This window comes from Pelodiscus sinensis, chromosome 7, assembly GCF_052426305.1.
Source record: "Pelodiscus sinensis isolate ZL-2025 chromosome 7, ASM5242630v1, whole genome shotgun sequence".
Taxonomy (NCBI): Eukaryota; Metazoa; Chordata; order Testudines; family Trionychidae; genus Pelodiscus; species Pelodiscus sinensis.
In genome coordinates this window covers 48,486,004-48,498,166 of record NC_143058.1, presented here as the reverse complement: position 1 = coordinate 48,498,166, position 12,163 = coordinate 48,486,004, and the positions used below count along the sequence as shown (strand labels likewise).

At 36.6% G+C, this 12,163-nt stretch overlaps 1 protein-coding gene across 50 annotated transcripts in view; it reads left to right on the top strand.

Moving 5' to 3' along the window:
* The window catches only part of TTN (titin), a 323,995-nt gene that overhangs the window by 171,059 nt on the left and 140,773 nt on the right, over window positions 1-12,163 (top strand). For 24 of the 50 annotated variants that reach the window (XM_089779942.1, XM_089779940.1, XM_089779930.1 and 21 more), the window contains 15 exons: window positions 268-351; window positions 549-623; window positions 912-1,025; window positions 1,312-1,389; window positions 2,818-2,901; window positions 3,344-3,421; window positions 3,625-3,708; window positions 3,932-4,015; window positions 4,241-4,600; window positions 5,282-5,362; window positions 6,537-6,620; window positions 7,867-7,950; window positions 10,096-10,179; window positions 10,370-10,450; window positions 11,924-12,007. The exons of 3 other annotated variants lie outside the window; for them this stretch is intronic. In XM_089779942.1, coding sequence (XP_089636068.1) covers window positions 268-351; window positions 549-623; window positions 912-1,025; window positions 1,312-1,389; window positions 2,818-2,901; window positions 3,344-3,421; window positions 3,625-3,708; window positions 3,932-4,015; window positions 4,241-4,600; window positions 5,282-5,362; window positions 6,537-6,620; window positions 7,867-7,950; window positions 10,096-10,179; window positions 10,370-10,450; window positions 11,924-12,007 — 1,539 coding nt within the window. The remainder of the gene's footprint in view (window positions 1-267; window positions 352-548; window positions 624-911; window positions 1,026-1,311; window positions 1,390-2,817; window positions 2,902-3,343; window positions 3,422-3,624; window positions 3,709-3,931; window positions 4,016-4,240; window positions 4,601-5,281; window positions 5,363-6,536; window positions 6,621-7,866; window positions 7,951-10,095; window positions 10,180-10,369; window positions 10,451-11,923; window positions 12,008-12,163) is intronic. 23 more of the 50 variants (XM_089779945.1, XM_089779943.1, XM_089779948.1 and 20 more) reach the window with 11 other exon arrangements.

The following is a 12,163-nucleotide window of genomic DNA, read 5'->3' as shown; positions in this document are numbered from 1 at the left end:
TTTAATGTCTCATGCTCATATTTTGAAGATATTGTCCAGGTCTACTTTAAGGATGAGAAAGGAGAGGTCAGATATGAAGTGATTTGAAAAGTGTTTGCCCTGGGATGATAGCTTGTTTTTCGTTTTTTTTTGTTGTATGTTTGATATAAACATTTTTACCCTGTTCTTTGGGAGGCACATCTTTGAAATCTTTGGGGGCATGACTTTTTGCTTTTCTGTTTGGAATGACATGTGTGAGGTATTCTCAACCAAAGTAATGTTTTAAAGTGCCAGAGATGCCACAGAAGCCTGTGCCAGAAGAAAAAGTGCCCGTTCCTGTGCCCAAAAGAAAGGAAGCTCCACCAACTAAAGGTACAACAGTTTGTGATTCAATGTATACATCACAATCTTTCATTCTTTACTCTCCTTTTCACCATTCAGTGCATCATGATGAGAAAGATATATCTGATCTTGAAAATTGTTTTTTTAATGGTCTTATGTCTCATGTCACTGTTCTGTATCTTATGGTTCAAAAATGAATTTCTCAAAGTACAATAATGTCTTTAAAGTGCCAGAGAAAGCTGTTCCAGAAGAGAAAGTGCCTGTTCCAGAGCCTAAAAAAGTGGAAGCTCCACCAGCTAAAGGTACATTAATTTATGATGCATCCAAGCAATTCTGTTATTGCTTGTACATATGGAACATTACAAGTAAGAGGCCTGATCTTGTTTCAAGTGAATTCAATAGCAAAGCCGCTCATTGTTTTCAGTGGGTTCAGGATCAAACTCCAAACTGTAAATGTATCTATAATGCACCATTCAGAAAACCGGCTTTGTACTTTACACATTTGTACCCTATATTTTATGTTGTCTTTCTGTTCTGGAGTGGCAGAAAGGATAACAATGATTCATAAATCAAAATAATGTTTCGTTAAGTTCCTGCTGTGCTGAAAAAAGCTGTTCCTGAAGAGAAAGTTCCTGTTGCTGTGCCTAAAAAACCAGAACCTGCCCCTGTGCCTAAAAAATCAGAACCACCACCACCTCCTAAAGGTATACCACTTTCTAACTGAGTGTAATTTTATATATTCAAGGTCTGTATGTGTACACACTGTATAGATATGTTTATATATTTGTGTGTTTGTATGATATACTACTTTTTGTTTTATTGCATCTTTAATATTCAAAAATATTTGAGACACTTTCATGTAATTCTCTTCTTAAATATTGTTTTATGTATATATTTTCTTCTTATATGTTGCTGTCTTCTGTTTTATGTTTTCTGTGTTTTTTGATGTTTACTAAAAGTTAAATTTGTTAAAACAAAATATCTTTAAAGTGCCCGAAGTGCCCAAGAAAGCTGTCCCAGAAGAAAAAGTACCTGTTCCTAAAGTAAAGAAAGCTCCATCAGCTAAAGGTACAGCCCTTTGTGCTTTACGGAAGTGAGTGCTCTGTCATTTGGACATTGATATTTCAGTGGATTTTGGTGATCACAATTTAGATCCTTACTTCCAAACCCCACTGTCCATTGTTAAGGAATACTAGGGCTCAGACAGGGCTTGATCCTGCAGCATTGAAATCAATGGGAGCTTTGGCACTAACCTCAGTGGGCTCAGGATCAGACCTTTAATTATCACTTGGTTTCCAATAATAATGATCTGCCAAAAACAAAGCTAAGAGCCTTGTTGTATGCTAATCAAAGCAACAGTGCCCTCAAATAGTGTCTGCATGGCATAATGTGTCTTCTCAACAAAATGACTGGTAGGATTTTCTTTGACTTTCCCTTGGCCAATGATGTGGTATGATCTTACTGCCCTGCAGCATCTCCAATACTTAGCCGAGAGATCTGCAGTACAGTATATTCTAAAATCTCATAGTAAGCACTGCCAAATCTACTACAGAAAAAGGCACAAATATGTCTGACTGGGTGAATAACAAGAACTCAAATCATAACTGTGTACAAGCAGAAATAAAGACTATTGTGTCCAGATATCACCTGGTAATGCTGAACAATTTGTGCCTATTCAGCGGAGTGGTTTACAACTAAAAACTAGAAAGCAAAAACACTGGCAGCTCTTAGTGTACACAATAAGATACTGGAAGGGTTTCTATGTCCTCCCTTTTTGCAATGTGAATATATGTTACTCAGGGTACCTCTAGACTACATGCCTCTGTCGCCAGAGGCATGTAGATTAGGCTACCAGACATATGAAAATGAAGCGGCGATTTAAATAATCGCCGCTTCATTTAAATGTACATGATTGCCGCGCTGAGCCGACAAACAGCTAATCAGCTGATTAGCTGTTTGTTGGCTCAGCGCGATAGTCTGGACGCACGGGTGTCGACATCAAAGGTATTTGTCGACCACCCAGGTATGCCTCCTGGGATGAGGTTTACCTGGGTGGTCGACAAATACCTTTGATGTCGACACCCGTGCGGCCAGACTATCGCGCTGAGCCGACAAACAGCTGATTAGCTGTTTGTTGGCTCAGCGTGGCAGCCATGTAAATTTAAATAAAGCGGCAATTATTTAAATCGCCGCTTCATTTTCCTATGTCTGGTAGCCTAATCTACATGCCTCTGGCGACAGAGGCATGTAGTCTAGACGTACCCTAATAGTGTTTGACTGGCAATGTGTTGTAGATTGCCATTAGAGCAGGAAGTTGCCCAAGCTGATCCTTTTAATCCAATTCCACTACAGTGTTGCTATGAAATACACATACAGAATATTCTTTGCATCAGTGATTATTGTTGTGTAAGTTTGTGTTCTTTTGTCTTGTATTGTGTGTGTCTTTCTGATGTTGCTTGGAAATGAAATTCTTAAGATGAAATAATATCTTTAAAGTGCCTGAGGTGCCAAAGAAACCTGTCCCAGAAGAAAAAATACCTGTTTCCGTTCCCCCCAAAATGGAGCCTCCACCAGCGAAAGGTACATGAATTAATAAATAACAAGGCAAAAAAGCAATGTTATTATTCCATTACATTTTTAATAACTTCACTAACATCCAGTCTCAGACTGTGTGTGCAACTACTGAGGTTTTGAAATGGACTTCACCAGGATTAGGGCTTACAAGATGCAGTTATAATTCTGGCGTATGCATTTGTATTTTGGTTTCTGTGTTGTCCTTTTGTTTCTGATGTATAAAATTTCTCAAATTGCTATTATAACATCTGCAAAGTGTTTGAGTTGCCTAAAAACACTGGCCTTGAATAGAATGTATCTATTGTTTGTAACCTGATTCCATCTTAAAAATGCTTACAGTATGTTCTTTAGATCAGTTTTTGCTTTCATTGTGTCCTATCATTTTATGTCATCTTTCTTTTTCTGATGTTACTTGAAAATTAAATTTTAAAAATCACATCTTTTGAAGTGCCAGAGGTGCCTAAGAAATCTGTCCCTGAAGAGAAAGTATCTGTTCCTAAAAAGGTGGAGGCTCCAGCAGTTAAAGGTATAGTAGTTTAAAAATAAAAATATTAACACTGACACTAATGTGATTTATTCAACTTCTTAGCACAAAGCAGTTTATTATATGTGCTTTGTGTTTCTTCTGTGTTTGGATATTTGTTTGTAGGATTGTGTTTCTGTTGACTGTAAGTTTATGTGCTTGGATGTTGTTTTCAACATTGTGTAAATCACATAATATCTTTAAAGTGCCTAAGAAGCCTAAGGAAGTTGTTCCTGAAGAGAAGATACCTGTTGCTCCTCTTAAAAAAGTAGAGCTTCCCGCTGTGAAAGGTACATGCATTCTAGACTGTGTGTGTTATATGTGTTAAAATTCTTGATTTTAATCTTTCTAACACTTACGTTTTCTGTGTGGTCTGTCAAATTCCCATGTATTCTTATGTGACAGATTAATTGTTGCAATACAAAATCATGAGATTGTGTTTTGTGTTGTGTTCTTATTTGTATCATTTTTTAAACTATTTAAAATCCCTAAAAGAAAGCTGTATCTTTAAAGTCCCTGAGGTACAAAAGAAAGCGGTTCCTGAAGAAAAAGTCCCAGCTGCTGTTCCTAAACCAAAAGAAGCTCCTCCGGCCAAAGGTATAGACAAGTCTTACTGAATTTCTTCAAAAGACCTATTCCTTCTGTTTGTTCCTAAAATATTTTGGACTGTTATCACTTTTCATAGAATCTCTTCCTTTTAACAAAAACTTCTTGTAGTTGTATTTATAGTATGTGGTTTTCTTTTGACTCGTTTTGTCTTACTCTGTACAAGTCATTTCCAGCCCTTCAAATGTAGTAATAGTTATAATACTATTTCCAAAGTTCATGAGGTACCCAAGAAACCCAGCTGGGAAGAAAGAATCTCTCTGCCTGTTCCTGCAGAAAAGGAGTATGAATATGAGTATGAAAAGTATGAGACCTATGAGGCTATAGAAGAGTTTGAGATTCCGGAACATGAAGACATTGAATATGAGGAGCTTCCAGAGCCTGAAGAGATTTATGAGGAGGCTCCAGAACCAGAAGAGATTTATGAGGAGGTTCCAGAACCAGAAGAGATTTATGAGGAGGTTCCAGAGCCTGAAGAGAAATATGAGCAGATTCGTGTGACTGAAGAGGTTTATGAGGAGGTTAAAAAGGTTGAGGAGATCTTTGAGGAAGCTTACGAGGTCACACCAGCTATAGGTACACCAACTCCTGATTTTTTCATGCTTAGCTGTGTATGTCAACATTCCCATGTATTCTTTTCCCCCCTCAGGTTCTGTCCTCCTTTCAATGCTCAAGTCTGTTTTTCTTGTCTTAAGTCCTCCTTCCTGTGTCTTAATTGGTAGTGATAATCAACTTAAGGACAATTTTCCCTCCCACACCTCAGAAAACCTATTTGGGAATAAGATGAGAAGACTCCCATGGAGCCTTCTAAAGCAAAGACAAATTAGTTTAATTGTAAATAAAGCAATTTACACATTGTATGAATGACAGCTTCTGATGCAATTTAACTATGTTTTACAACCAGTATAATTATGGGTTGCTGGATTATTTATTTTTTCAGAAATCTTTTGTCTAGCAATTATTTGTCAACAGTAGAGCGGTTAAAACTTAGGGCCTTTTTTCCATCATTATAATTTAAAATTCTTTATATCAAGCAGATGGTGAATTGACAATTATCATTCCCCACCCTGCTGAAAAATGATCTTCCTTAGTTTTCAGATGCTCACATAACTCTAAGCATAGTAATTGTTCTAATTTATGTTGGTGTGTGTGATAGGGATGTGGTTCTACAAGTATGTGATTTTTGCTCTTTATATCTTACATTCATCCTAATTCTTTGAAAGTAACTTGAAAATCCATAATAAAATGTCTTTCAAGTGCCTAAAGTGCCTAAGAGATCTGTGCCAGAAGAAAAAATACCTGTTGCTGTTCCTAAAAAAGAAGCTCCACCAGCTAAAGGTACATCAGATATTGAATAAATGTAAAACTAAAGCCCTCTGTCTCCCCAGAATCCCATCTTCCAATAATTTGGAATTTCCAGTAACCCCTCTAATTATTTGACCATTAAGACTAGAGTTTTTATTTACCAACCAAATCAAAATTAGGATTAAGATATCAAATCAACAATAATTCATTTAAAGTCTTGTAGCTCCTTTCTTAGAAGGCAGTTTTCTTTTTGGTCATTGTATGACATAGGGAATGGAATTATATTTATTTATTAAGATTTATAAACCTAACCTATTGAAAATGGTATGAAATTTATACAAACAAGGGCCTTCCCAGCTGTTCCTTGCTGATGAATATCATCAAATCTGTTAAACCTCTTTTGTCCCCTCCCCTCTTCATGTCAAATGAGTGAACAGTTTCCACCCATATCTTCAGAAATAGTGAAGCTCTTTCTTAACTATAGCTATACTTCTAGGGGGAAAACAAGACCACTTTGAAATCAATATGAACAGGATTTTACTCCTAGTCTGTTCCCTATGTCAGGCTCTACTAATTCAGATGAAGGACATGGATAATAATGCCACTGGCAGGGTAGCAGAGTTTCTGCTATAGGCCAGACCTCTATACATTTCTCGCTATTGGACCATATTTGCACAAGATACCCAAACTGTGCCAAATCTGCTAGTCCTTACTCATACAAATTATCCTACTGAAGTCAATGGGAGGCATTTTTTAGAAGGATTTAGGGTTTGATCCAGCTTTCATTGAAGTCATAAGAGAATCTCTCAATTGACTTTAGTGGGAGACAAATTGAGGCCAAAATTAAGAGTGTGGAATGGGAGCTTTGCTTGCATATCAATAGCTAGATACAGCTTCGTAGATTATGCAATACTTCATCATCTGTCTGAGAGACCTCTTTAAAAGTCCATCCCAATTTAAAATTAATCCAACAAGGAGTTAGTCACGTGTATCAAAAGGAGGTTGAACACCAAGAGTCAGGAAGCAAGAGGCCTAGCCAGCTAGGTCTCAAACTAATAAATGTTCTGTATGATGCAGTGTGCTCATGTTCTTTTAATTTCTGTGATTTTTCTGTTGAATTATTGTTTTCTGTTTGATTTCTTGTCTCACCTTTATTCTTAAATAACATACATACTGCAATTCCTAAAAGAAAACAATGTCTTTAAAGTTCCTGCAGTGCGTAAGAAACCAGTCCCAGAAGAAAAAGTACCTGTCGCTGTTCCTAAAAAAGAAGTGCCTCCCCCTGCCAAAGGTACACCTATTCTTTAGTTGTCATTACAAAAGAATAAACTCTTTAGTCTTTCATCTTCATTGTTTATTAAGTAAGAGAGAAGTATGCTTTGTCTCAGTCATTCTTTGTTTGTCTTAATCAAATATGACCCTGTGTCACATATTGCCTTTCTGTTTGTAATGAATCATGTAGTTGTATATGTAAGAGTCCTTAAAAAAATACTATATCTTTAAAGTTCCTAAAGTACGTAAGAGAGCTGTACAGGAAGAAAAAGTAACTGTGGCTTTTCCTAAAAGGAAGGAGCCTTCACCAGCTAAAGGTACAACAATCCTTCATGAAATGATAGTTAACAGCCCTATTCTTTTCTCATATTTTCATTAGCATGAATGTCCCGCAAGCATCATTTAATTCTTGCTTGTTTTACAAGTGTGTCTTTCTGGGTTCTTGTTCTTTTTTCTCCAAGAACTTTTAAAAGTTCTAAAAGTTTTTTAAAAAAAAGTCTTTAAAGTGCCTGCCATCCCCAAAACAGCTGTCCCTGAAGAAAAACTACTGGCTCCTACTCCCGAAATAGAAGTTCCACCAATGAAGGGTAGAAGAAGCTTTGACTGGAATTTTATGGAAAGACTTTATCTCATTCCTAACTAACATCTTTTAAAGTGCAATTGATGTTCTTTGTGATATAGTCAAGGTCCCTCGTCTCCTGCAGCACCTTAGATTCTATAATGAGAAGTAAGAAACTCCGAGTCTAACACTTCACTTATGTAACAAAAGTGAATTGGAAAGTAACTGCACTTTCTTCTCTTGAAATTAAGGGGGAAGGGCCCCCAACATTTTAGTTCTAAAAGTATATAAGTAAATTTTGTTTAAATTGAAAATGTTAGAGAAATAACTTATACACAGTATTTGTTAAAAAAAAAAAAAAACGGAGGTCATTGAAATATTGTGCCACAGATATCAAGTTGAAACAATTCAAGGTAGTCCTTGGGAACAGAGGGCAAATACAAGTGAAAAAGAGTAAATGGCATCTATTTCATATGGTACCGCACAAAATAAAAGCAAACATTTTCAGTATCTTCAAATCATTCAAATCTGCAGTATTAATTCTGTACTTGAAGTAATATCTTCTCCTAAAGAATTGCAGGACCCTGGGGACTTTGGCAGTACTTTATTATTAGTTATTCTTTGTTGTCTTTGTTTATATTGGATTTTCGTTTTAAGATTTGCAAATAATTTTGAGAGTTTTAAAAGAAAGCCAATATCTTTAAAGTGCCTGAGGTTCCTGAAAGAGTTGTCCCTGAAGAAAAAGCACCCACTCTTATTCCTAGAGAAGAGGAAACTGCTCCCTATGAAGGTACATCAACTCTTCACTGGAGTTACAAAGCAATGAACTGGAGAAAATTAGGCAATCAAATTCATGGTGCCAATCTGTTTTCTATATAATTAGAGGGATACCATCACATTTAAATTTAAAGAAAAATGATCTATAAAGACTTTTAAGTTCACCTCCATCTCTACTCTTGGGTCTCTATGCCTTTTAATTCCAATCATATTTTTCTACTTTCAAAATATTTTTCTCTGAAATTAATGCCCATGAAAGCCCCACCAAGAAATGGGCTCAGACTCTGAGTCAGGAAAGCATTTATGCAATGCTTTTAATTCTGATAAGACTTGAGTGGGTGCAGATTAAATGCTGTCTTTCTTGAGTAGTGCTCTGTGCTCTCCTGGGCATAACTCACTACACAGCAAAAACTGTGAAACAGACTATCCAAGAGTGCTGTCCAATATACAAATTAAACTCACTTGAAAAACAGAGGAAAAATGTATATACCCTATACACATATACACACTCACACACTTCTTTAGTAATCTTAATTGGTATTGAAGCAACAATAGATAAAAAAAATCAAATAGAAGTGTGACATTTAAATTGATAATATCTATTTAATTTATGAATTTGTTCAGTAGTTATGTTGCTTTATATGTCTGCATATAAGTACAGGCAGTCCCCGGGTTACATGGATCCAACTTACATCGGATCCCTACTTACAAACGGGGTGAGGCAACCCCGCACTAGCTGCTTCCCCCCAGCAGACCAGGGAGACGCGGAGCGGCTTTTCTCAGCAGACACCTCAACTTGAGAATAAAGGACTGAGGGAAGTGAAGTGTAGGAGAATAAAACTGAGCTCTGGAGAAATGTTTGGCTAGAGTTTCCCCTACAATATGTACCAGTTCCGACTTACATACAAATTCAACTTAAGAACAAACCTACAGTCCCTATCTTGTACGTAACCCGGGGACTGCCTGTAATTCATAAAGCAAAGAGCTCCAGTAAATTACAGGTATTCATCCTAATGATTCACATCAGGTTCCATGCAAATAATTCATGTGTTCATTCTAACTACTCCTTGATTGTCTTTTGTGTGTGTGTCTTCCATTGCCCTTCTGTTCTTTACATTTTGTATTTTATAAATTCTTAAAATAAACTAATATCTTTTAAAGTGCCTGCAGTGCCCAAAAAAGCTGTTCAGCAAAAGAAAATACCTGCTGCTATATCTAAAAAAGAAGCTCCACCAATTACAGGTACATCACCACAGTCTGAAATCTTAATGAAAGAAAAGATATGTTTACCATATTTTCTTTAGCATCTTTTAAAGTTAATTTCATGTTTTACATGAAATATCCAAGGCCCAATTTACTGCAGTGGCTTAGATGTAGACTCTGTAGCATTTTAATTCAGAGGCACAAGCTACTACAAGTATATTTTTTGGAATTATTGATTTTTGCCACAAATGCTTCATCTTGGTATTACAGAAATAAAGGGTAAGACCTAAAAAAATTCTGTAATAGCAACATATTTTAAGGTGGATGCTTAATTGGTTGGAAAACCATTCCCAAAGAGTAGTTATCAGTAGTTCACAGTCAAGCTGTAAGGGCATATCTCGGAAGAGTAAATCTAGAGGAGAGCAACAAAAAATTATTAAAGGTTAGAAAACATGACCTGTAAGGGAAGATTGAAAAACCTGAGTTTATTTAGACTAGAGAAGAGAAAAGTGAGAGGGGACATACAGCTTTCAAGTATATAAAAGATTGTTACAAAAAGGAGGGAGAAAAATTGTTCTCCTTAATGTCAAGGAATAGGAAAAGAAGCAATGGGCTTAACCACCTATCAGCATGGTTAAACTCAGGAATAAATTGCCTAGGGAGGTTGTAGGATCTCCATCATTGGAAATTTTTAAGTGCAGGTTAGACACACACCTGTCAGGGATGGTCTTGGTAATACTTAGTCCTGCCATTAGTGCAGGGGACTGGTCTAGATGACTTCTCAAGTCCTATGATTCTGCAACAATAAAAATCCAGTACTGCAGAATGTTAAGGGCCTTAGATAATATTTTGTTTTGTTAGTGCTCTTCGTTTTTGTTTGTAGTTTGTGTTCAGCTTTTGTCCTGGGATTTTGTAAGAATTTAGAATTATCTAAAAGAACACTATTATCTTTAAGAGTCTGTGGTTCCTGGGAGAGCTGTGCCACCAGAAAAAAAACCTACAGTTGTCCCTAAAAAAGAAGACGCTCTGCCAGCTAAAGGTACATAAATGCTTCATTAGAATTATAAAGCAGTGAATTCCAGAAAATCTGAGCCATTTGTTTTCATAGTTTAATATAATTCATTTAGGGTTTTTTTTCCCACTAACTTCTTGTTTTTCAAAACCGTGTATTTTGTTTATCATTATATTGATATTTTCAACATTCCTAAAACAAACTAATATCTTTAAAGTGCCTGTGATGCCAAAGAAATCTGTTCCCAAAAAGAAAGTACCAATTGCTGTACCCAATGAAGAAGCTCCACCTTTTAAAGGTACATCAACCTTTGACTGGAATTTCAAAGACAGAAGAATCTCTTAATTTATCCTGTACTTTTCTAACCTCTTTTAATATGTAATTAATGTTCTGTCTGATATAAACCCTAATTGTCTGTTTCAATTTAGTGATAGATTTGGCAGTGAGGATTATGTGTTTGTGGGAAAAAAGCTCTTTGTCTCAAGTTTGTTTTGGAAACTGTCCTTCTTTTATTACAAATTAATTTAAAAAAATCAATGAGAATGTTTTCCCACCTTATTCTTGAGAAAATAAATTGTTTTTGTTTAAAGCACAGAGAATTACACTCCTGGGTCACAGATTAAAGTGCCCACCATAATTTCTCATAAAGTTTTTAAGGAACAAAATATTAAGGAAGACACAGATCTTCATGATTTAAATATTTTAATATTTGTAGTACAAATAGCTTTAAAAAAGTGAGAGAACAGAGCAAATCGGGGAGGCAGAATTAGATGCCAATCAGTCCTCCTATATAAAATTTCATAAAAGAAAAAATAAGCAAACTGGGTCCAGTTTGTCTGGCGGATGTCACTTATAATTTGATCTCTGGAAATAATTTACGATGCATCAATCCCCCTCTCCTCCCTGATTCCACGCTGGCTCACTCCCTGGAAATGAGATGCAAATCCTGGGCATTAGAAGTCTTTCCTCCATGCAGCAGGCAAGGGAGCACCCACCCACCCTCCCCTAGAGGTGATGAATGTCAGGTAGGGTTAGGAGTTGCTTGAGGGCATTGTACTAATAACTCTTTTTAGGGAGGCTAGGAAGGAATATTTCCCTCATCATGATATTTGCTGTGGTGGAGTAAGCTCTCAGTGTACTCGGCAGGTTTCAGAGAGGACATTTTCTGGTGAGGAGAAATGGTGGTAGGCTATAGGTGGTCACTTATTTTGTAGGTCTGGTGTGGATGTCCAGTACAGCTACTTGATAGAGAAGCCATCCAGTGACCACATAAATGGCCTCATTAAGGACTTAAAAGGAGATGCTGGATAAAGAACAGAGTGTGCGAGGGAGATGGGGACTCCTATGATTGGTACACCCAGGACCCAACCTCTCTTTCTTATAGCCCACCTTAACTGTCCTATGAGGGGGTAGATAGGAAGGTCCAAGCCTTTTGGCTGAGGGACCTGGATGGAAAATGAAGGGGGTTTGATGGAAACCTCTGGTAGTTGTTTGAATAAACATGGATTTGCCTGCACTGGACACTTTATCTACGGGGTAATCCCAATTAAATCCCATATTAAGTGTCTTTTGGTATAGCCAGGCAACAGATTTTGTTTAATGCATCAGCCTCTACTGGCAATTGGCATACTTCTGAGAAGCAGTGAAGAGTAGCTTTGTGTATCCCACTGCAGGATAGGGCCCTATGTCTGTTGTTTGTTGTGTTGTCTTTTTGTTCTAAGATGTTGTAAGTAATTATGAATCTTCTGAAAAAACCCTAATATCTTTAAAGTACCTGAGGTTTATGAAGAAATTCCCCCAGAAGAAAAAATTTCTACTGCTATTCCTAGAAAAGAAGAATCTCCACAAATCACAGGTACATCTCTTCTTCAAAGAATTTACAAATCAATGAACTCCAGAAAAATACAATAATTCATGCACATGGTTAAATTCATGTTCAGTATGATCAGTCATTGTGTTGGTTTTAATTGTTCCTTGCTTGTTTTACCAATTTGTCTCTCTTTGTTTTACA